Genomic DNA, 25,054 nt, shown 5'->3' with positions numbered 1-25,054 from the left:
CTGGCAAATTAAGGGCCTACAGTGAGAAAGACTACACAAGAAATTCTAGGTTAGAGGCACATAGATGGAACTATAGGAATGAGAAAGTGGGAAGATCTTTGTAATGCACGTTAACATCCACCAGAGACCACATATCACAGAAGTACTACTAAATAACCATGTAGACAAATTGATTCAGGTGACATTAGCCAGCCTCTGCCATCAGTAATCATACAAGGGGTACAGGAATAGAAATCTGCAGTGGCAGGAGTATAAGAAAAACTGAAATATGGGCCCTCACTCCCTAACTTAACCTTGCTATTCTTTTTTTAAAGATTTTATTTAGTAATTTATTTGACAGAGAGAGACAGCGAGAGAGGGAACATAAGCAGGGCGAGTGGGAGAGGGAGAAGCAGGCTTCCCACAGAGCAGGGAGCCCGATGTGGGGCTTGATCCCAGAACCTGGGATCATGACCTGAGCTAAAGGCAGATGCTTAATGACTGAGCCACCCAGGTGCCCCAAACCTTGCTGTTCGTATTGCCACATTTCTAGCATCTCCTCAACAAAGCTCACTTCTGAGGACCATTCCAAAAGGAGATCAGACATCTACTTGGTGTCTAGATGAGTTGTCTAGATGAGTACATTGGACCTCTTTCACACTGAAAGGTGCTTCATCTTATAGGAATCAACCCTTACTCTAGGCACGTTTTTGCCTATAGAGTCTCAGGCAAGATGACATCCCAGAGCTTGATTGTTTGGTCCACCAGTCTGGGATTCTACGTGCTGTCACATCAAAGAATCCCACTTTCCAGCAAAGGAGGTACAGCAGTGAGCTCACAACAGTGGGATGCACTGGTCTATTATATACATTCAGAAATCCCCATCTGAAAAGAATGATGAAATAGCCTGCTGAAGGCATATTTGAGGCAACTGTATAAAGATGGTAACTTGTGGAAATGAGTTGCCATCCTTCCAGATGTAGTATTCACGCTATAGCAAAGACCATTATGTGGTGCTATGTTGCCCAGAGGTGGGAGACATGGTTAGAAACCGAGGGGTAGAAGCAGGAGTGGTCCTAGTTGCTAGAACTTCTAGTGATCCTCTTGAGCAGTTGGTGCTTCCTGTCATCGCAACCATGGCCTCTGATCCCCAAGAGGAAGATGCACCGAGAGTTCCTTTGGTTTTTGTTTGTTTTGTTTTTTAAGATTTTATTTATTTATTTGAGAGGGAGTGTGAGGGGGAGAGAGGACAAGCCGGGGGGAGAGGGAGAGGGAGAAGCAGACTCCCCGCTGAGGAGGGAGCCTGATGTGGGACTCGATCCCAGGCCCCTGGAATCATGACCTGAGATGAAGGCAGATGCTTAACCTACTGAGCTACCCAGGTGCCCCCCCCCCAAGAGTTCCTTTGAACTACGAACTGGTTACTGCCAAGGCACTTAAAACCTTTTATGCCAAGAGACCAACAGACAAGAAGAGGATCACATTTATCACATTTCTGGCAAAGGGTGATTGACTCTAAACACCAGTAAGTAGGGTTGTTAGCTATTACATAGAACAGGGAGGAATATATTTGGTACTCACATGTTCCACTTGTATGTCTTTGTACTCTCCTACCCAATTTGATAGTAAATGAAGAAATACAGCAGTCATGGCCTGAGGAGTACACAGTAACTTAGATCATGAGCAGTGCTAGCCAAAGATGAGAGTAATCTAGAATGGATAGTAAATTATGAAGATAATATCAGTTGCAGTGTTAAGGTTGGGGGCACATAAGTTCCCCTGATGAAAAGAGTTTCACTGGAGTCCTGGAGGAGCTGCTACCAGAACTTGGTGAAGGAAGAGAATTCAGTGCAAGGAGTGGACTGGATAATATACTACACTCCCAGATGATACGCTCTGGACTGAAAGACTTGTTACCAGCTGTGGAAAAGAGCATCATGTCACTGACAGCTTCAGCTAACAGCTCTCAGTGTCACCTTGTTTGAATATCTTTGGTGATAGAGGGTCACCTCACCTAAGCTCTTGCTCCTTGTCTTGGGGAAACCCAAATCCAATGACTATTCAATGTGGGGACATATAAGGACCCTGTCTCTCAACTTGGGATAACTTTAAATAGCCTTTCTAGCCTAAAAGCTCCTCATGGGATCACCTGAGGCCTTAGAGATACTGAACTGTATTTTGTCTTCATCCTCTGTGCAGTTGCCATTCCAGCTCTCTCCTATACAGGTTTTGATCTTGAGAGCACTCCTTAATAAACTTACTACATTCTAATCTTCTAATCAAGACTGCTTCCTTGGAACCTGGCTTGTAACAATGACATTAGAGCTGAGACTGGAATGATGAGAATGGGACCGATAGATGAAAAACTAGGTACAGATAATTCAAACAGAAAATTCAAAGCTCTGAGATGGAAAGGAGCTTCATTTGTTGAGGAACACAGATGAGATTAAAGTTGGAGTGAAGAAAGCAAAGAGAAAGAATGACATGAAAATGAATTTGGTGGTATAGTCATAGTATAAACCATGCAGGGGGCCTTGAAGGCCATGATAAAGCTTGGATTCCATTTTTTTAATATTAGGAAATAATTATCGGCCTTTATTATTTTTTCTCCCAAGTTTTTATTTAAATTCCAGTTGGTTAACGTACAGTGTAACACTAGTTTCAGGTGTAGAATTTAGTGATTTATCACTTAACATACAACACCCAGTGCTCATAACAAGTGCCCTCCTGAATATCCATCACCCATTTAACCTATCCCCCCACCTACCTCCCCTCCTGTAACCATGTTTGTTCTCCATAGTTTGTTTATATTTGCCTTTTTGCCTGCCTATTTGCATTTTTAAATAGTTTGTTTCTTATTTGCTTCTCTTTTTCCCTCCTGTATTCATTTGTTTCTTAAATTCTAAATGTCTTTATCTGGCCACTTTCCTTAGCATTACACTCTCTAGCTCCATCCACATCATTGCCTCACACAATTCAGAATGGCTAAAATTAACACAGAAGACAACAGGTGTTGGGCGCCTGGGTGGCTCAGTCGGTTAAGCGACTGCCTTCCGCTCAGGTCATGATCCTGGGATCCCTGGATCGAGTCCCGCATCGGGCTCCCTGCTTGGCAGGGAGTCTGCTTCTCCCTCTGACCCTCCCCCTCTCATGTGCTCTCTCTCTCATTCTTTCTCTCTCAAATAAATATCTTTTAAAAAAAAGGCAACAGGTGTTGGTGAGGATGTGGAGAAAGAGGAGACCTCTTACACCATTGACGGGAATGCAAACAGGTGCAGTCACTCTGGAAGACAATATAGAGGTTCCTCAGAAAGTTAAAAATAGAACTACCCTATAATACACCAATTGCACGACTAGGTATTTACCCAAAGAATATAAAAATACTAATCTGAAGGGATACATGCACCCCAATGTTTATAGCCAAATTATGGAAGGAACCCAAATGTACATCAACCAATATTGACCTTTATTAAGTAGAGAGACATGATCTAATTTATTTTTCTATGAGAACACTCTAGCTGCTGTGAGGATTATGAGTGGAAGAAGACAAATTGGTGGCTTTTATAATAGCTTGGCTAAAATGTGGCAGTGTGGACTAGTCTTATGGAGATAGAAGTATAGAGATTCAGAATATATCTGGGGTTAGAGCTGAAAAGATTTGCTCTCTGGTTGGATGTAAAATTGAAGGAAAAGGAGGAAACTAAAGTAGTTCGTTTTGTGCCTTGAGCAATGGATGATTGGTGGAGCAATTTATGGATATTGGAGACATTGGGGGAGAATTTGAGGTTTGCTTGATTAGTTGGTTTTAAAGTGAAACTTTGAGAAATTAAGAACTTCATTTTGGATGTAAAACTTTACACACTTATCTGAGTAGAGATTTCAAATAAGCAGTTCATGAGCCTGATGCTTTGGTCTAGGGAAAAGAGAGGATGAGGACACCTAGGGAGAAAACATTTATTGCCATTTGGAGTAAAAGAAAAATAGCTTTTTTTGTTCCACAAGATGTTTTGCTTTATTCACCATCAGTGGGTTATACTAGAAGGAATATATGTTTAAAGTCTGAATGAAATGGGCTTAATCCCAACTTTTTTATTCAGATATTGTAAAGTATTTTTACTTCATTTTCATTAAAAATTTAACCAAAATCTTTTTATTAGTTACATAGTGCCTGTGTCTCCTCCAGATAAGCAAATGTTTATATATCATCTCTCCTTAAAGGCATCTATTTTTTCTTAAATTTAAGGCTAATTGGTTGCCTGGAAAAGTCACTTCTCTGACGAGTTCAAGAAAATTTACGATTTTTTAGATTATTTAAACAAGTTTCTTGTTTTCTAGAGTAAAAAGAAATTTATTTATTTGAGAGAGTGTGTGAGCAGAAGAGGGAGAGAGACTCTGAAGTAGACTCTGCGCCCAATGCACAGGGCTTGAGCTCATGACCAGGAGATCATGACCTGAGGTGAAACCAAGAGTTGGATGCTTAACCAACTGAGCCACTCAGGCACCCCTCCATATTTTTGCATCTTAAGCAGGAGCACTGCTAAACTACACATAAGAAATTTGAGATGCCTATAAAACATCTACGTTTTAGATGTTCTATCCAGGTTTTGTATTGGCAGTTCTCCAAACCAGGACAAATGCATGGACTGAAGAAGATTATGGCATTATCAACTTTAAGATGTTAATTGAATCAAGGCATAAATGGATATTACTGAGGGGATGTTTATAGATTTACTGTGAAATTTTATAGCTCATGTTATGCCTTCAGATATTTTTTTTCCAATCACATTTTTATCCTTCTTAATTTTGGATTTTTTTCCTCATGAGATTGATTATGTGGTATGGTTTCTTGTATAGACACTTGATATGAGTGCTTGTCTTTCCAAAGTAATAGTGATAAAGTTAATATTTGTGGGTTTTCCTCAATAGGAATTCCGAGTGCCAAATACTACCAAGATAGCTGTAAAAGACTTGTCTTTGAATTTATATGTGGGGCAGATCACTGTTCTTCTAGGACCCAATGGGGCAGGAAAATCCACTACTCTATCTATTCTCTCAGGTAAGTGTATATATCTGTCCAGAGTATCCTCACATAGACACTGTAGATCAAGCCTACAAGACTTTTATGTATTCTTTTGATATTTACAATTTAGCCAGTTCAGTGATACATAAAATTGTTCAGTAATCTTTCTTTTTAAATTGTAAATAATTTCATGTGTGAGATAGCAGATAACAGGTTTTACAAAGATTTTACAAAGTGACCATTATAAATATTCTCAAAGAACTAAAGGAAACCATGATTAAAGAAGTAATGGAATGTATGAAAACAGTATCAAATAGAAAATATCAATGAAAAGATAGAAATTATAAAAAGAAGAACTAGGTGGGAATTCTGGAGTTGAAAAGTACAATAACCAAAGTGAAAAATTCATTAAAGGGGCTCAACAGTAGATTTCGTGAATTGTCACAAGAGAACACTGGTGAACTTGAAGATAGATTGATAGAGATTATAAAATGTGAATAAAACAAAGGAAAAAGAATGAAGGAAAATTAAGTTTCATAAAAATTTTTGATACCTTTAAATGCACCAGGATACATGTATTGGAATGTAGGAGAGGAGAAAGAGAACAAAGCCAAAAAGGTATTCTACAAAATAATGACTGAAAACATTACACATTCAAGAAGCTCCACAAACTTCAAATAGGATAAATGAGAAGAGATCATCACCCATAAATATTATAGTAAAAATTATTAAGGAGAAAATCTTGAAAGCAGGAAGCCAAAAATACTTTGTCACATTCAGTTGCACCCCAATAGGACCAGAAGCTGACTTCTAATTAGAAATAATGGGGGCCAGAAAGCAACGGGATGATATTTAATAAAAAATATTGAAAATTTGAAATGATCAGTTACTAGTAATGAAATTGCATCAGTAATGAAAAAGGTGCCAATGACCAAAGTCCAGGAACAGCTCATTCTTCTCAAAGTATTCCAAAAAAGAGAAGAGGAAGGAAAACTTCCAAATTCATTCTACAAGGTCAGCATTACCCTGATACCAAATCAAGCACCCTGCGTAAAACTACAGGTCAATATTTCTGATGAGCATATATGTAAATCTCCTCAACAAAATGTTAACGAAACAAATTCAACAATACATTAAAGGGATTCATCATGACCATGTTGGATTTATGCCACAGATACAAGTGTGGTTCAATATTGGCAAATCAATCAATGTGGTACATCACATTAACAAGAGGAAGGGGGAAAAAAAACATGATCATCTCGGTAGATGCAGAAAAAAAAAACATTTGACAAAATACAACATCCATTCTTGATTAAAAACTCTCAAAGTATGTTTGGAGGGAACTCTGAAAGTATGTTTGGAGGGAACATATTTCAATATAATTAAGGCCATATATGATAAACCTACAGCTAAAATCATACTCAATGGTGAAAAGCTGAAATCTTTTCTTCTAAGATCAGGAACAAGACAAAGATGTTTACTCCCACTACTTTCATTCCTCATAATAGTAGAAGTCCTAGTCACAGCAAACAGACAAGAAAAAGAAATAAAAGGCATTTAAATTGGTAAGGAAGACAATACTGTCACTATTTGCAGATGACATGATATATGTAGAAAACTCTAAAGAAACCACCAAAAAACTATTAGAACTAATAAATTAATTCCATTAAGTTGTAGAACACAAAATTAATATGCAGGGGTAGTTTGGGAAGATGGCAGAGTAGGAGGACACTGAGCTTATCCCATTCCATATTTACACCTAGATATCATCCATATCCAAATAAGTAAACTGGAGAGTGATCCAAAGACTAGCAGAATAAATTCTACAATGAAATATAGACAAGAAACTGCATCTGAAAGATTAGGAAGGTCAGAAAGGCAGAGGGAGGCTGCCTTCAGGAGGGAGGGAGTTGTACACAGAAAGGGCAGAGAAATAGATCTTCGCACCAGGGAGCTCACATGGGGAAGACTGATCCCCATAATTTTTGGCTTTGAAAATCAGAGGAGCCCAATTCTGTGAATTTGTATAACCAGTAGAACTTAGAGCCTGGAGTTTTAAAAGTCAGCTGATTCGGCACTGGACAAGCAGGGAAGGCTGGTGATAGCTGGGTCCCTGCCCTTGAAGAAACAGCAGCCTGCACAGAGAGGTAACATAAAAACAGCAGTTTACACAATGCCAGGGGCAAATGGGATACAAATCTGTTCATAGTGATTTCAGAGCATGTTTGGGGACTTCTCCAAAACTGAGGGAGCTGGCAGGCATCATTTCCCCCTTTCTCACTCCCACCCCCCAATTTCCTGGTCCCAGCATAAACACAGGGCCATCTGCAGGCAGCAGGACTGCACATACACTTGCTACCTAACCTGCTAGTAGTGCACAATGCCCATGAGTTCTCCTGAGGACTCACCCACTTTAAGCCTGCTAGCCTCAGTCCTGGGCTCAGGACAAATTTTCTTAAAGCCACACATGCACCCCGTCCTGCCATCGTGTGCCCTGCATGTCTGATGTGCTACACCCAGCCATCCTTGTACACCAAGCCCAGTCTCTGGCCCTCAGCCACTGCAGCCCTTCAGGGGATCCAGCATAAGACTAGTGGCCCAGAGCAAATTTGCTAACACTGCCACCACACTCCCAAGTTCCCCAGCAGGTACACCCCTTCAGAGCTGTCCTGTCTGGGGGTACCTGGGTGGCTCAGTTAAGCATCTGCCTTCTGCTCAGGTCATGATCCCAGAGTCCTGGGATCAAGCCCCAAGTCGAGCTCCCTGCTCAGCGAGGAGTTTGCTCCCTCTCCCTCTGTCCTGCTCACTTTCTCTCTCTCTCTCTCAAATAAATAAAATCTTAAAAAAAAAAAAGAGCTGACCTGCCTGGGTCCCACTAACACCACAGAGAACAAGCATTCCCACAAAAGTTGGAGAGTCACTGCAGATGACTTCACTGAGAGGAAACTTGACTCAGACACAACAGCAGGGCATAAACAACACACATTTCTAAAGTGCCAATTTCTGGTGAACAGGGGATGCTGCACTGCAGGGCACTCCAGGACCTCTTCTTCATAAAGTCACTACTTTCAAGAGCTGAAGACATAGCTGACTTTCCTAATACACAGAAACAGACACAGGCAGACAAAATGAGGAGACAGAGAAATTTATCCCAAATGTAAAAACAGGACAAGGCCACAGCCAGAGATCTAAGCAAAACAGATAAAAGTAACATGCCTGGTAGAGAATTTAAAGTAGTGATCATAAGGATACTCAGTGGAATAGAGAAAAGAATGGAAGACATGAGTGAGACCCTTAACACAGAAGTAAGGAACAACATAACAGAGATAAAGCGTTCAATAAACAAAATGAGAAACATGACTGATGGAATGAATTGCAAGATGGGAGAAGTAGAAGAATGAATTACTGACCTAGAAGGCAGAGTAGTGGAAAGTAATCAAGCTGAACAAAAGAGAGAATAAAGAATTATGCAGAATGAGAATAAACTTAGGGAACTCCGACTCCATCAAATGTAATAACATTCATATTATAGGAGTCCCGGAAGAAGAGAGAGAAAAGGGGACAGATAATTTATTTGAAGAAATAATAGCTAAAAACATCCCTATCTGGGGAAGGAAACATATCCAAATCCAGGAGGCACATAGAACCCCCATCAAAATCAACAAAAGCAGATCCACACTAAGATATTAATTAAAATTGGCAAAATATAATAATAAAGAAAAAAATTTTAAAGCAGCAAGACAAAAGGAAACTGTAACTTACAAGGGAAAACCCATAAGACTAGCAGGAGATTTTTCAGCACAAATTTTGCAAACTAGAAGAATGCTGACTGGGAAAAATCTGCAGCCAAGAATACTTCTATCCAGCAAGGCTATCATTCAGAATAGAAGGAGAGAGAAAAAGATTCCCAGACACACAAAAAACTAAAGAAGTTCATGACCACTAAACCAACCCAGCAAGAAATATTAAAGGGGACTTTAAAAAGTGGAAAGGAAAGACCAAAAATGACAGTATGAAGGTAGGAAACACAAAAGCAGTAAAAATGAATATTTCTATAATAAACCAGTCAAGGAACTCACAAAATAAAATAATATAGAATATAACAACATATGCCTAAAACATGGGGAGGAGAGGAAAAAAGAATGGGTTCAAATTTGGACAGTCATCAACTTAATATAAACTGCTATATCAGAAGTGGTTATATACAAGCCTAATGGTAACCATATATCAAAAACCACTCATAAATGTGCAAAGAATAAAGAGAAAGAAATCCATATGTATATCACTGAAAAAATCAGCAAACACAAAAGAGAGACAGACTGAATGGAAGAGTATATTTGCAAATTATATATCCAATAAGGGGTTAATATCCAAAATATGAAAAGAACTCCTACAACTCAACACCAAAAAAAGGAAACAATCTGATTAAAAAATGGGCAGAGGACCTAAATATATATTTTTTCAAAGACATATAGATGGCCAATAGACATATGAAAAGATGCTCAAGGGACACCTGGGTGGCTCAGTCAGCTAAGCATCTGCCTTCGGCTCAGGTCATGATCCCAGGGTCCTGGGATTGAGCCCTATGTTGGATTCCCTGCTTGGCAGGGAGTCTGCTTCTCCCATTGCTCCTCATCCCACTCTCATGCTCTCTCTCTCTCTAAAATAAATAAAATCTTTAAAAAAAAAAAAAAGATGCTCAACATCAGTCATTATCAGGTAAATGCAAATCAAAACCACAATGAGATATCACCGCACACCAGTCAGAATGGTTAGTGTCAAAAGGACAAGAAATAACACATGTTAGGGAGAATGTGGGTAAAGGGAACCCTCATGCACTATTGGTGGGAATGTAAATTGGTGCAGCCACTGTGGAAAATCGTATGGAATTTCCTCAAAAAATTAAAAACAGAAATACCATATGATCCAGTAATTTCACTACTGGGAATTTACCCAAAGAAAATGAAAACAGTAATTCTAAAAGATACATGTACCTCTACATTTACTGCAGCATTATTAACAACAACTAAGAAATAGAAGCAACCCTAGTGTCCATCAACACATGAATGGATAAGATGTGATATATGTATATATAGTGCATATATATGTATGTGGTATATATATATGTGTTGTATGTATGTATGTGGTGTATATAATGTGTATATATATGTGGGGTGTGTGTGTATTGTGTTGTCATTTGCAACAACATGGATATAACTAGAGGCTTTGTGCTAAGTGAAATAGACAGAGAAAAGCAAATACTTTATGATTTCACTTATATGTTGACTTGAAGAAACAAAAACAAAGAAACACTCTAAGTACAGAGAACAAAATGGTGGTTGCCAGGGGGAAGGTAGGTGGCGGGGGAGATGGGCAAAATCAGTGATGGGGATTAACAGGTACTAACTTCCAGTTACAAAAAAAATTTTTTTTTTAAAGAACGATGTGCTGAAAGAAAAAACTGTCAGCTGAGAGTCTCATCTCTAGGTATCAGAAATTAACATGAAATAACACATTCCCAGATAAACAAACCTGACAGAATTCATTCCTAACACACCTACCTTTAAAAAGTTCTTTGGGCTAAAAGCAGTAAGCTGAGATGGAAATCTGAACACATGCATGCATGCACACACACAGATACATATATAACACAGATGACATATCAAAGTTAATTATGTTCACCACGACCAAGTGGGATTTATTCCTGGGCTGCAAGGTTGGTTCAACATCCACAAATCAGTGTGATACAATACATTAATAAAAGAAAGGACAAGAACCGTATGATCCTCTCAATAGATGCAGAAAAATCATTTGACAAAGAACAGCATCCTTTCTTGATCAAAACTCTTCAGAGTATAGGGATAGAGGGTACATACCTCAATATCATAAAAGCCATCTATGAAAAACCCACAGCAAATGTCATTCTCAATGCAGAAAAACTGAGAGATTTTCCGTGTTTCCCCAGGAACACGGCAGGGATGCCTACTATCACCACTGCTATTTAACATAGTACTAGAAGTCCTAGCCTCAGCAATCAGGCAACAAAAAGAAATCAAAGGCATCCGAATCGGCAAAGAAGTCAAACTCTCACTCTTTGCAGATGATATGATACTTTATGTGGAAAACCCAAAAGACTCCACCCCAAAACTGCTAGAACTCATACAGGAATTCAGTAAAGTGGCAGGATATAAAATTGGTCCACAGAAATCAGTGGCATTTGTATATACCAACAACAAGACAGAAGAAAGAGAAATTAAGGAGTTGATCCCATTTACAATAGCACCCAAAACCATAAGATACCTAGGAATAAATCTAACCAAAGAGGCAAAGAATCTGTACTCAGAAAACTCATGAAAGAAATTGAGGAAGACACAAAGAAATGGAAAAACTTTCCATGCTCATGGATTGGAAGAACAAATATTGTTAAAATGTCAATGCTACCTAGAGCAATCTACACATTTAATGCAATCCCTATCAAAACACCATCCACTTTTTTCAAAGAAATGGAAGAAATAATCCTAAAATTTGTATGGAACCAGAAAAGACCCTGAATAACCAGAGGAATGTTGAAAAAGAAAAGCAAAGCTTGTGGCATCACAATTCCAGACTGCAAGCTCTATTACAAAGCTGTAATCATCAAGACAGTATGGTACTGGCACAAAAACAGACACATAGATCAATGGAACAGAACAGAGAGCCCAGAAATGGACCCTCAACACTATGGTCAAACTAATCTTCGACAAAGCAGGAAAGAATGTCCAATGGAAAAAAGTCTCTTCAACAAATGGTGTTGGGAAAATTGGACAGCCACATGCAGAAGAATGAAACTGGACCATTTCCTTACACCACACACAAAAATAGACTCCAAATGGTTGAAAGACCTAAATGTGAGACAGGAGTCCATCAACATCCTAGAGGAGAACACAGGCAGCAACCTCTTCGACCTCAGCCACAGCAACTTCTTTCTAGACACATCGCCAAAGGCAAGGGAAGCCAGGGCAAAAATGAACTCTTGGGACATCATCAAGATAAAAAGCTTTTGCACAGCAAAGGAAACAGTCAACAAAACCAAAAGACAACCAACAGAATGGGAGAAGATATTTGCAAGTGACACTACAGATAAAGGGCTGATATCCAAGATCTATAAAGAACTTATCAAACTCAACACCAAAAGAACAAATAATCCAATCGAGAAATGGGCAGAAGACATGAACAGACATTTCTGCAAAGAAGACATCCAAATGGCTAAAAGACACATGAAAAAGTGCTCAACATCACTCGGCACCAGGGAAATCCAAATCAAAACCTCAATGAGACACCACCTCACACCAGTCAGAATGGCTAAAATTAACAAATCAGAAAACGACAGATGTTGGTGAGGACGCAGAGAAAGGGGAACCCTCCTACACTGTTGGTGGGAATGCAAGCTGGTGAAGCCACTCTAGAAAACAGTATGGGGGTTCTTCAAAAAGCTGAAAATAGAGCTACCCTACCACCCAGCAATTGCACTACTGGTTATATACCCCAAAGATACAAATGTAGTGATCCAAAGGGGTATGTGCACCCCAATGTTTATAGCAGCAATGTCCACAATAGCCAAACTATGGAAAGAGCCTAGATGTCCATCAATAGACGAATGGATATGAGAAGATGTGGTACATATATATATATATATATATATATATATATATATACACAATGGAATATTATGCAGCCATCAAAAAATGAAATCTTGCCATTTGCAATGACGTGGTGGAACTAGAGGGTATTATGCTGAGTGAAATAAGTCAATCAGAGGAAGATAAGTATCATATGATCTCACTGATACGAGGATTTGAGAAACAAAACAGAGGATCATAGGGGAAGGGTGGGAAAAATGAAACAAGACGAAACCAGAGAGGGAGACAAACCATAAGAGACTCTTAATCTCAGGAGACAATTTGAGGGTTGCTGGAGGGGAGGGGGGCGGGAGGGATGGGGTGGCTAGGTGATGGACATTGGGGAGGGTATGTACTATGGTGAGCTCTGTGAATTGTGTAAGACTGATGAATCACAGACCTGTACCCCTGAAACAAATAATACATTATATGTTAATAAAAAATTTTTTTAAGTTAATTATGTAATTATAAAAGACAGTATCAATACATATCACTTTTTCTTTTAACTAATTTCAAAAGAAATTGTATAAAACTATTTATATAATTACAATGTTAGGCCTGTAATACAGAAAAGTAATAAATCTGACAATAATAACATAAAGGAAGTGGATGGGAACAAAGTTGTAATAGAGTAAGAAATGATACTAGATGGGAATGCAAATCCATAGGAACAAATGAAGAGGACCAAAAATGCTAAATAAGAAGTAAGTTTAACAAACTATAATTACATGCTTGCTCTCCTTTATCCACTTCTGTAATAGGTGTAAAATTATATAAGTATTAATTATAACAGTGTATTTTTGGAATCATAACACATGTAGATAAAATGTGTATAACAATAGTAGCACAAAAATAGAGAAGAGGGAACAAAACTATATCAGCTCTCTAGAATTAAGTTAATATAAATCTGAAGTTGACCTGGTAATTAAATTGTGTATAGTAAGGCTCAGAGCAACTACTAAGAAAATAAGTCAAAAATATATATAGTGAAAAAATCATTAAAGGAATTTAAATGTTACACTAGAAAATAGTCAATGCAAAAGAAAGCAATAAATAGAGTAACAAAAATTACATGAGGCATCAACAAAAAATCAAAATGGCAAACATAAACCCGGCTATATTGATAATAATATTGTTAGTGGATTAAACAATCCATATAAAAGGCAGATTGTCAGATGTTTTAAAATAAGATATCCAGCTCTATGCTCTGTACAGGAGACACATTTTAGATTCAAAGATACAAATAGTTGGAAAGTAAAAAGATGTAAAGAATACACAAAATGCAACCAAAGTAAAGCTGCAGTAGCTATGCAAATATCAGACAAAATAGACTTTAAAACAAAGTGTTGCTAGAAATAGAGAAGGATATTTTATAATGATAAAGGGGTCAATTTAGTATGAAGTTGTAACAATTATAAATATATATGCACCTAACAACAAAGTTCCCGCATATGTGAAGCAAAAACTGTCAGAATTTAAGGCAGAAATAGACAATGGAAAAATAATAATTGTAGATTTCAGTATCCCACTTTCAATGAAAGATATAGCAAGTAGGCAGAATATCAACAGATAAATAGATGACTTGAAAAATATTACACACAATAGATCTCATAAGTATCTATACACATTTCATCTAATAGCAAAATCTATGTTTTTCTCAACCACATGTAGAATACTCTGTATGACAGAGTATACATTAGGCCACAAAAAAAGCCTGAATGAATTTAAAAGATTGAAATTACACAGTGTAGTTTCTGAATACAATGGAGTGAAATTATAAATTTACAACAGGAAGAAATGAGAAATTCACATATTTGTGGAAATTAAACAACATACTTCTAAATACTAATGGTGAAAGAAAAAATCACAAAGAAAATTAGGAAATATTTGACATGAATGAAAATGACATAACACACAAAACTAATGAGATGCAGCTAAAGCAGTGCTTAGAGGGAAATTTATAGCTGTAAATTCCTACATTAAAAAGTTCTCAAATAAACAATCTGTCTACTTAAGACAGCCAGCTAAATCCAAAGAAAGAAGGAAATAAGGGAATTAATGAAACCAAACGTTAGTTCTTTGAAAAGATCAATGAAAGTGACAAACCTTTAGCTATACTGACCAAGGAAAAAAAAAGAGAGAGAGAAGATTCAAATCACTAAAATCAGAAAGGAAAGGTCCACTACAGAAATAAGTCAAAGGGGGTGATCAGCTAAACAGTCTCATTTCAATGCATTTAAATTAGATTACATTGTTAAAAATGAAAACCTCTGGAATAAACATCATGATGGAGGGGACTGCAGCACAACAGGGATAATTTGAGACATGTTGGATATTTGTGAACACACTTATCCTCTTGGTCATGTTTTCTTTTTTTATAATATTGAAGTATACCTGACATACAATGTTATATTAGTTTCAGGTGTACAACATAGGGATTTTGCAATTCTATACAATACTTAATTCTTACCACAGCAAGTGTAAAGTAGGATTAATGAGTTACTGGATTTAAATGATACTTTCTTCTTTAAACTTAACCAATAATTATGAGAGCTATGGATAAAAATTATATAAATATTTTGAAACTATTTTAGGTTACTATGTGTTACCTCCCCTGACTAGAATTTAAATTCTTCAAGGATGACAGATTTATTATCTGGGTTTTCAAGTTTTAATTAAAAGTTTACCACAGTCTAGGTCAGTGTACAATTCATAACATAATTCATATATAAATAATGCAATATTACTCAGCCATCAGAAAGGATGAATACCCAACTTTTACATCAACATGGATGGGACTGGAAGGGATTATGCTAAGTGAAATAAGTCAAGCAGAGAAAGTCAATTATCATATGGTTTCACTTATTTGTGGAACATATGGAATAGCATGGAGGACATTAGGAGGAGGAAGGACAAAATGAAGGGGGGGAGATGAACCATGAGAGACTATGGACTCTGAGAAACAAACTGAAGGTTTTTTGCGGGGTGGGGGGATGGGTTAGCCCAGTGATGGGTATTAAAGAGGGCACGTATTGCATGGAGCACTGGGTGTTACACGAAAACAATCATGGAGCACTACATCAAAAACTAATGATGTACTGTATGGTGACTAACATAACATAATAAAATAAAATAAAATAAACTTTTTTGAAAAAATAATATAATTCATAAATGTTGTCAAGTGGCTGATGGCAATGCTGTTAAGTTCCAATATAACAAACTCTTTAGTGTTTTTATATAGCTGAGTGATTTGTACTCATTCATACTCATTGAATATTAGAACATGCAGTTAATCAAATAAAAAATTATTTTTAATCTCATCACCTCAAAATATAACAATTGGTATTTTTTGGAATTTTCTTCTGAGAGATATTGCTAATTCTAATGAATAATCCATATATAGATTTCAAATTTAAGGTTTTAATGAAAAGTTTGTTGTCATGTTCCCTCATGAAAGCTAAGGTATTGTTACATCTTCTGCTTGATCCCTAGGTCTCTATCCTGCTACCAGTGGTGAGGCCTATATTAATGGATATGACATCTCACAGCAGATGGTCCAGATCAGGAAAAGCTTGGGCTTGTGTCCCCAACAAAATTTGTTGTTTAATTACTTGACCGTGTCAGAACACCTTTATTTCTATTGTGTGGTAAGCCAAAAAAGATATGTTCCTTTTTCCCACTCTATTGATGTACTTCAGGTAGATTACCAAATATCAATATCCTTATTCTTAGAAAGTTCAAAAACTGATTTTTGATGAATTCTCCTTTAAACGTAAAGACAGGCTAAGGGAAGAAGACAATATAGAAAACATATAAGAAAAGGCTTGTTTAAAGTGTTTCTAAGGAAAAAGCTGGAAGCACCATGTAAACTGGTTTCTCTTTCTAGGTAAAAGGAGTACCTCAAAAGACACGTCTTATGGAAACTGATCATATGCTGGCTGCTTTTAACCTGCTAGATAAGCGTAATGAATTTTCATGTTCACTGAGTGGAGGAATGAAGCGCAGACTCTCCATGATCATAGCACTTATAGGGGGCTCCAAGGTAAAAAAAAAAAAAAAAGGGGGGGAACACTAAAAATGGATCCCCACCAAAGCTGGTCTAAAAAGATCAGCCAACAGAAACCTGAGAGCTGATAAGGATCTAACACTGTAAAAAGAACCTTACAAATTAATCCCATATGGAATTCACATTATCAAATTATTGTAATAAATTTGTCAAGGTTTGGAATTATTCTAGCATTCCTAATTCAGTTTTAGGCTAAACTTGTTAGCTTAACTGAACAAGTGACTGAAAAAGCAAAACCAGAATAAGCCCCATAAGTGACACTTAGTGACCTTAGTGACACTAGTACATAATGTTTAATGGTTATAAAATTGTTCTTCTGGTCTTTAGGTGGTGATACTTGATGAACCAACATCTGGCATGGACCCAGCCTCAAGGAGGGCCACCTGGGATGTCCTTCAGCAGTATAAACAGGATCGTACCATCTTATTGACCACCCACTACATGGATGAAGCTGACTTCCTGGGTGACCGCATAGCCATCATGGTCAACGGATCCCTGCGGTGCTGTGGCTCTTCAGTTTTCCTGAAAAAAATATATGGTCTCTCCCTTTGATTATTTTTTGGATATTGATATCTTAATATTCTTCAAACATAATCTTCATGGATACTGACGTCTTAGGAATATTATTCTAATATAATTTCCATAATTTTTTGTCTATCTCCCCAAAACTTCTGTGATTTCCTCTATCCTTTTATTTGGGGCTCAGCTATGAGCCCTTTGAAGTAGTGGTCATAGTTTATTTTTAATATGGAAGTGTAATTGACATACACTGTCCTATTATTTTCAGGTGTACATCCTAGTGATTCAGTATTTTATACATTACAAAATGATCCCCATGATAAGTCTCGGTACCATCTGTAACCATACAAAGTTATTACAATATTATTGACTGTATTCCCCATGCTGCATATTATATCCTCATTGCTTATTTATTTTGTAACCAGAAGTTTATTCCTCTTAATCCCCTTTGCCCCTTTGCTTGACTTCCAACCCCTTCTGTTTCTGGTAACTGACAGTCTGTTCCTTGTATCTTTGAGTCTGTTTTGTCTACTTTTTTTGTTTTTTAGATTCTACATGTAAGTGAAATTATTTGGTATTTGTCTTTGTCTGATTTATTTCACTTAGCATGACACCCTCTAGGTCCATCCATGTTGTTACAAATGGCAAGATTTCATTTTTTATGGCTAAGTAATATTCCATTCTATATATTTACCACATCGTCTTTATTTGTACATCAGTGGGTGGACACTTAGGTTGCTTCCATAACTTGGCTCTGGTAAATAATGCTGCAATAGACATAGGGGTGCATATCTTTTTGAATTGGCATGGTTGTGTTCTTTGAGTAAATGCCCAGTAGCAGAATTACTGTAGTTCTATTTTTAATTTTTTGAGGAACCTCCACACTGCTTTCCACAGTGGTAGCATCAGTTTCCATTTCTACCAACAGTGCAAGAGGGTTCTTTTTTCTCCATATCCTCACCATCACTTGTTGTTTCTTGTATTACTGGTTTTAGCCATTCTTTTTTTTTTATTATTGTTATGTTCAGTTAGCCACTGTATAGTACATCATTAGTTTTTGATGTTAGTGTTCAATGATTCATTAGTTACATATAACCCAGTGCTCATCACAAAACGTGCCCTCATTAATACGCATCACCCTGTTACTCCCCCCACACCTCCTCTCCTTTGAAACCCTCAGTTTTTTTTCCCAGGTTCCATGGTCTCTCATGGTTCATCTCCCTCTCTGATTTCCCTCCCTTCACCTATGGTCCTCTGTGCTATTGCTTATGTTCCATATATGAGTGAAACCATATGATAATTGTCTTTTTCTGCTTGACTTCTTTCACTTAGCATAATCCCCTCCAGTTCCATCCATGTTGAAGCAAATGGTGGATATTCATCCTTTCTGATGGCTGAATAATATTCCATTGTATATACGTACTGCAGAGGAACTAGTCAACAAAATTAAGAGGCAACCTACGAAATGAGAGAAGATATTTGTAAATGACATTACAGATAAAGGGCTGGTATCCAAGATCTATAAAGAACTTCTCAAACTCAACATGAAAAACAAACAACCCAGTCAATACATGGGCAGAAGACACAAACAGACACTTCTCCAGAGAAGACATACAAATGGCTAACAGACACGTGAAAAAGTGTTCAACATCACTAGCCATCAGGGAAATTCAAATCAAAACCACAATGAGATACCACCTTACACCAGTTAGAATGACAAAAATTAACAAGACAGGAAAAAACGAATGTTGGCAAGGATGTGGAGAAAGGGAAACCCTCTTACACTGTGGGTGGGAATGTAAGCTGATACCATCACTCTGGAAAACAGTATGTAGATTCCTCAAGAAGTTAAAAATAGAGCTACCCCATGACCCAGCAATTACACTACCAGGTATTTACCTCAAAGATACAGATGTAATGAAAAGAAGGGGCACATGCACCCCAGTGTTCATAGCAGCAATGTCCAAAATAGCCAAACTGTGGAAGGAGCCGAGGTGCCCTTCAACAGTTGAATGGATAAAGAAGATGTGGTTTTAGCCGTTCTGACAGGTGTGAGGTGATATCTCCTTGTGGTTTTGATTTCTATTTCCCTGATAATGAGTAACGTTGAGCATCTTTTCATGTGTCAATTAGCCATCTATATGTCTTTGGAGAAATGTCTTTTCAAGTCTTCTGCCCATTTTTAAATTGATTATTTGTTTTTTGGTGTTGAGTTGTATAATTTATTTGTCTATTGTGGATATTAACCCTTTATTGGATATCATTTGCAAATATCTTCTCCCACTCATGGTGCTTTTTGTTTTGTTGACATTTCCTTCACTGCGCAAAAGCTAGTATTGATGTAGTCTCAATAGTTTAATTTTGCTTTTGTTTCCCTTGCCAGGAGACCTATCTAGAAAAATGTTTCTATAGTCAATGTCAAAGAGATTACTTCCTGTGTTGTCTCCTAGGAATTTTTGGTTCGCAAGCATTTTCTTTTATTCTGTAGGTTGCCTTTCCATTTTGTTGATTGTTTCCTTTGCCATACAGAATATTTTTATTTTTTAATTTCTTTTTTTAGTTTTATTTTATTTTATTATGTTATGTTGGTCACCATACAATACATCATTAGTTTTTGATGTAGTGATCCAAAAAGATTTATTGATTTATTTTAAAGAGTGAGAGAGAGAGCTAGTGAATGGAGGGAGGTGCAGAGGGAGAGAATCTTCAAACAGACTCTCCACTGAGCACAGAGCCTGACTCAGGGCTCAGTCCCACGACCATGAGCTCCTGACCTAAGCCGAAACCAAGAATTGGATGCTTAACTAACTAAGCCACCCAGGCGCCCCCAGAATCTTTTTAGTTTGTTGTGGTCACACTTGTCTATTTTTTTTAATTTTTTATTGTTATGTTAATTACCACACTTATCTATTTTTTATTTTCTTTGCTGTGTATTTGTTTCATATCCAAAAAACATCATATCAAGAAGCTTTTACCCAGTGTTTTCTTATAAGAGTGGATCTTACTTTTTTTTTCATCTATTCAGTTCTGTCTTTTGATTGAAGAGTTTGTTTATATTTAATATAGATTTTGATAGGGAAGTACTACTTTGTTACTCGTGTTCTGTTTGTCTTATACTTCTTGTGTCCCTCTTTTCCTGTCTTGCTATCTTCATTTCCTTTTTACTGATTTTTGTATTGATATGCTTTGATTTCTTTCTTTTGTGTAATTTCTAGACATTTTCTTTGTGGTTGTCATGGGACTCACATAAAATATAACTATATTATAAGCTGATAAACTCCATTGTATACAAAACACTGTTCTCTTTACCCCACAACACTTTAGTTATTGATGCCACATTTATGTATATTTGTATTGTTTATTTATCTTTATTTTTAGTTGCATGTTTTAGTAATAATATAACACATTTTAGTTATTTTTTAATACTTTTATATTTGTATATATTTTAGATATTGTATATTTTTTTTAATTCTTTTAACTTTTATAGTAGGATTAAAAGCTTACCCACCATCATTACAATATACATTATTCTGTATTTGTGTATTTACCAATTTCTGTGAGATTTATACTTTCATATGATTTTATATTACCAGTTAGCATCCTTTTTTCTTTTTAACCATACTTTCCAATTTGAAGAACTCCCTTTGCCATTTCTTAGAATGCAGATCTAGTAGTAATGAATTTTCTCAGCTTTTGTTTATCTAGGAAAGTCTTTCTTCTTCATTTTTTTAAAATTTTTTTATTATGTTAATTACCATATATTACATCATTTGTTTTTGATGTAGTGTTCCATGATTCATTGTTTGTTCATAACACCCAGTGCTCCATGCAGAATGTGCCCTCCTCAATACCCATCAGTAGGCTAACCCATCCCCCCACCCTCCTCCCCTCTAGAACCCTCAGTTTGTTTTTCAGAGTCCATCATCTCTCATGGTTCGTCTCCCCCTCTGACTTACTCCCCTTCATTCTTCCTCTCCTGCTATCTTCTTCTTTTTCTTTTTTCTTAAAATATGTTGCGTTATTTATTTCAGAAGTACAGATCTGTGATTCAACAGTCTTGCACAATTCACAGCACTCACCGTAGCACATACCCTCCCCAATGTCTATCACCCAGCCACCCTATCCCTCCCACCCCCAACCACTCCAGTAACACTCAGTTTGTTCCTGAGATTAAGAATTCCTCATATCAGTGAGGTCATATGATACATGTCTTTCTCTGATTGACTTATTTCACTCAGCATAACACCCTCCAGTTCCATCCAAGTCGTTGCAAATGGCAAGATCTCATTCCTTTTGATGGCTGCATAATATTCCATTGTGTACATATACCACCTCTTCTTTATCCATTCATCTGTCGATGGACATCTTGGCTCTTTCCACAGTTTGGCTATTGTGGACATTGCTGCTATAAACATTGGGGGGCACGTACCCCTTCGGGTCCCTACATTTGTATCTTTGGGGTAAATACCCAGAAGTGCAATTGCTGGATCGAATGGTAGCTCTAATTTCAACTGTTTGAGGAACCTCCATACTGTTTTCCAGAGGGGTTACACCAGCTTGCATTCCCACCAACAGTGTAGGAGGGTTCCCCTTTCTCCACATCCCCGCCAACATCTGTCGTTCCCTGACTTGTTAATTTTACCATTCTGACGGGTGTGAGGTGGTATCTCATTGAGGTTTTGATTTCGATTTCCCTGATGCCGAGCGATGTTGAGCACTTTTTCCTGTGTCTGTTGGCCATTTGGATGTCTTCTTTGGAAAAATGTCTGTTCATGTCTTCTGCCCATTTCTTGATTGGATTATTTGTTCTTTGGGTGTTGAGTTGGATAAGTTCTTTATAGATTTTGGATACTAGCCCTTTATCTGATATGTCATTTGCAAATATTTTCTCCCATTCTGTCGGTTGTCTTTTGGTTTTGTGGACTGTTTCTTTGGCTGTGCAAAAGCTTTTTATCTTGATGAAATCCCAATACTTCATTTTTGCCCTGGCTTCCTGTGCCTTTGGTGATGTTTCTAGGAAGAAGTTGCTGCGGCTGAGGTCGAAGACGTTGCTACCTGTGTTCTCCTTTAGGATTTGGATGGACTCCTGTCTCACGTTTAGGTCTTTCAACCATTTGGAGTCTATTTTTGTGTGTGGTGTAAGGAAATGGCCCAGTTTCATTCTTCTGCATGTGGCTGTCCAATTTTCCCAACACCATTTGTTGAAGAGATTGTCTTTTTTCCACTGGACATTCTTTCCTGCTTTGTCAAAGATAAGTTGACCATAGAGTTGAGGGTCCATTTCTGGGCTCTCGATTCTGTTCCATTGATCTATGTGTCTGTTTTTGTGCCAGTACCATACTGTCTTCATGATGACAGCTTTGTAATAGAGCTGGAAGTCCGGAATTGTGATGCCGCCAGCTTTGCTTTTCTTTTTCAGTATTCCTCTGGCTATTCGGGGTCTCTTCTGGTTCCATACAAATTTTAGGATTATTTGTTCCATTTCTTTGAAAAAAGTGGATGGTATTTTGATGGGGATTGCATTGAATGTGTAGATTGCTCTAGGTAGCATTGACATCTTCACAATGTTGGTTCTTCCAATCCATGAGCATGGAACGTTTTTCCATTTCTTTGTGTCTTCTTCCATTTCTTTCCTGAGTATTTCATAGTTTTCTGAGTACAGATCCTTTGCCTCTTTGGTTAGATTTATTCCTAGGTATCTAATGGTTTTGGGTGCAATTGTAAATGGGATCGACTCCTTGATTTGTCTCTCTTCTGTCTTGCTGTTGGTGTATAGGAATGCCACTGATTTCTGTGCATTGATTTTATAGCCTGCTACTTGACTGAATTCCTGTATGAGTTCTAGCAGTTTTGGGGTGGAGTCTTTTGGGTTTTCCACATACAGTATCATATCATCTGCAGAGTGAGAGTTTGACTTCCTCTTTGCCGATTTGGATGCCTTTGATTTCTTTTTGTTGTCTGATTGCTGTGGCTAGGACTTCTAATACTATGTTGAATAGCAGTGGTGAGAGTGGACATCCCTGCCGCGTTCCTGACCTTAGGGGAAAAGTTCTCAGCTTTTCCCCATTGAGAATGATTTTCGCTGTAGGTTTTTCGTAGATGGCTTTTATGATATTGAGGTATGTACCCTCTATCCCTATACTCTGAAGAGTTTTGATCAAGAAAGGATGCTGTACTTTGTCAAATGCTTTTTCTGCATCTATTGAGAGGATCATATGATTCTTGTTCTTTCTTTTGTTAATGTATTGTATCACGTTGATTGATTTGCGGATGTTGAACCAGCCTTGCAGCCCAGGGATAAATCCCACTTGGTCGTGGTGAATAATCCTTTTAATGTACTGTTGGATCCTATTGGCTAGTATTTTGGTGAGAATTTTTGCATCCATGTTCATCAAGGATATTGGTCTGTAATTCTCCTTTTGGATGGGGTCTTTGTCTGGTTTTGGGATCAAGGTCATGGTGGCCTCATAAAATGAATTTGGAAATAGAAGTTTTCCTTCCATTTCTATTTTTGGAACAGTTTCAGGAGAATAGGTATTAATTCTTCTTTAAATGTCTGATAGAATTCCCCTGGGAAGCCATCTGGCCCTGGGCTTTCGTTTGTTGGGAGATTTTTGATGACTGCTTCAATTTCCTTCGTGGTTATAGGTCTGTTCAGGTTTTCTAGTTCTTCCTGGTTCAATTTTGGTAGTTGATACATCTCTAGGAATGCACCCATTTCTTCCAGGTTATCTAATTTGCTGGCATAGAGTTGCTCATAATATGTTCTTATACTTGTTTGTATTTCTTTGGTGTTGGTTGTGATCTCTCCTCTTTCATTCATGATTTTGTTGATTTGGGTCATTTCTCTTTTCTTTTTGATCAGTCTGACCAGGGGTTTATCAATCTTGTGAATTCTTTCAAAGAACCAGCTCCTAGTTTCGTTGATCTGTTCTACTCTTCTTTTGGTTTCTATTTCATTGATTTCTGCTCTGATCTTTATGATTTCTCTTCTCCTGCTGGGTTTAGGCTTTCTTTGCTGTTCTTTCTCCAGCTCCTTTAGGTGTAGGGTTAGGTTGTGTATTTGAGACCTTTCTTGTTTCTTGAGAAAGGCTTGTATTGCTATATCCTTTCCTCTCAGGACTGCCTTTGCTGTATCCCAAAGATTTGGGGCAGTTGTGTTTTCATTTTCATTGGTTTCCATGAATTTTTTTAATTCTTCTTTAATTTCCTGGTTGACCCATTCATTCTTTAGTAGGATGCTCTTTAGCCTCCACGTATTTGAGTTCTTTCCGACTTTCCTCTTGTGATTGAGTTCTAGTTTCAAAGCATTGTGGTCTGAAAATATGCAGGGAATGATCCCAATCTTTTGGTACCGGTTGAGACCTAATTTGTGACCTAGGATGTGATCAATTCTGGAGAATGTTCCATGGGCACTAGAGAAGAATGTGTATTCCATTGCTATGGGATGGAATGTTTTTCTCCTTCATTTTTCAAGGATAGTTTTGCCAGGTAGAGTATTCTTGGTTGGTAACTTTTTCCTTCAGCACTTTGAATATATCTCATTATTTCCTCTAGCCTTCAAGGTTTCTGCTGAAAAATCAGCTAGTTGTCTGGTGAGTATTCCCATGTATGTAACAACTTGCTTTTCTCGGCTGCTTTCAAAATCTTCTCTTTGTCTTTGACTTTTTACTATTTGATTCTAATGTGCCTTATTGTAGATATCTTTGGATTCATCTTGTTTAGATCCTTTGTATTTGTGACTCTGAATGTCCATTTCCTTTCCTTGGTTGGGAAGTTTTCAGCCATTATTTCTTTGAATAAACTTTCTAG

General features: G+C 37.4%; 1 protein-coding gene across 1 annotated transcript in view; it reads left to right on the top strand.

Annotated features, from left to right (window-relative positions):
• The window catches only part of LOC114202186 (phospholipid-transporting ATPase ABCA3-like), a 176,902-nt gene that overhangs the window by 44,339 nt on the left and 107,509 nt on the right, over positions 1-25,054 (top strand). The window contains exons 12-15 of the mRNA XM_088020629.1: positions 4,906-5,035; positions 16,150-16,304; positions 16,544-16,699; positions 17,051-17,261. Of these exons, the coding sequence (XP_087876755.1) occupies positions 4,906-5,035; positions 16,150-16,304; positions 16,544-16,699; positions 17,051-17,261 (652 nt within the window). The remainder of the gene's footprint in view (positions 1-4,905; positions 5,036-16,149; positions 16,305-16,543; positions 16,700-17,050; positions 17,262-25,054) is intronic.

Source organism: Eumetopias jubatus, unplaced genomic scaffold, assembly GCF_037043125.1.
Source record: "Eumetopias jubatus isolate StellerSeaLion01/CBP00866 unplaced genomic scaffold, mEumJub1_p1.0 scaffold_91, whole genome shotgun sequence".
Taxonomy (NCBI): Eukaryota; Metazoa; Chordata; class Mammalia; order Carnivora; family Otariidae; genus Eumetopias; species Eumetopias jubatus.
The sequence above is the reverse complement of the archived record's forward strand: the minus strand, read 5'-3'. Positions and strand labels throughout refer to the sequence as shown.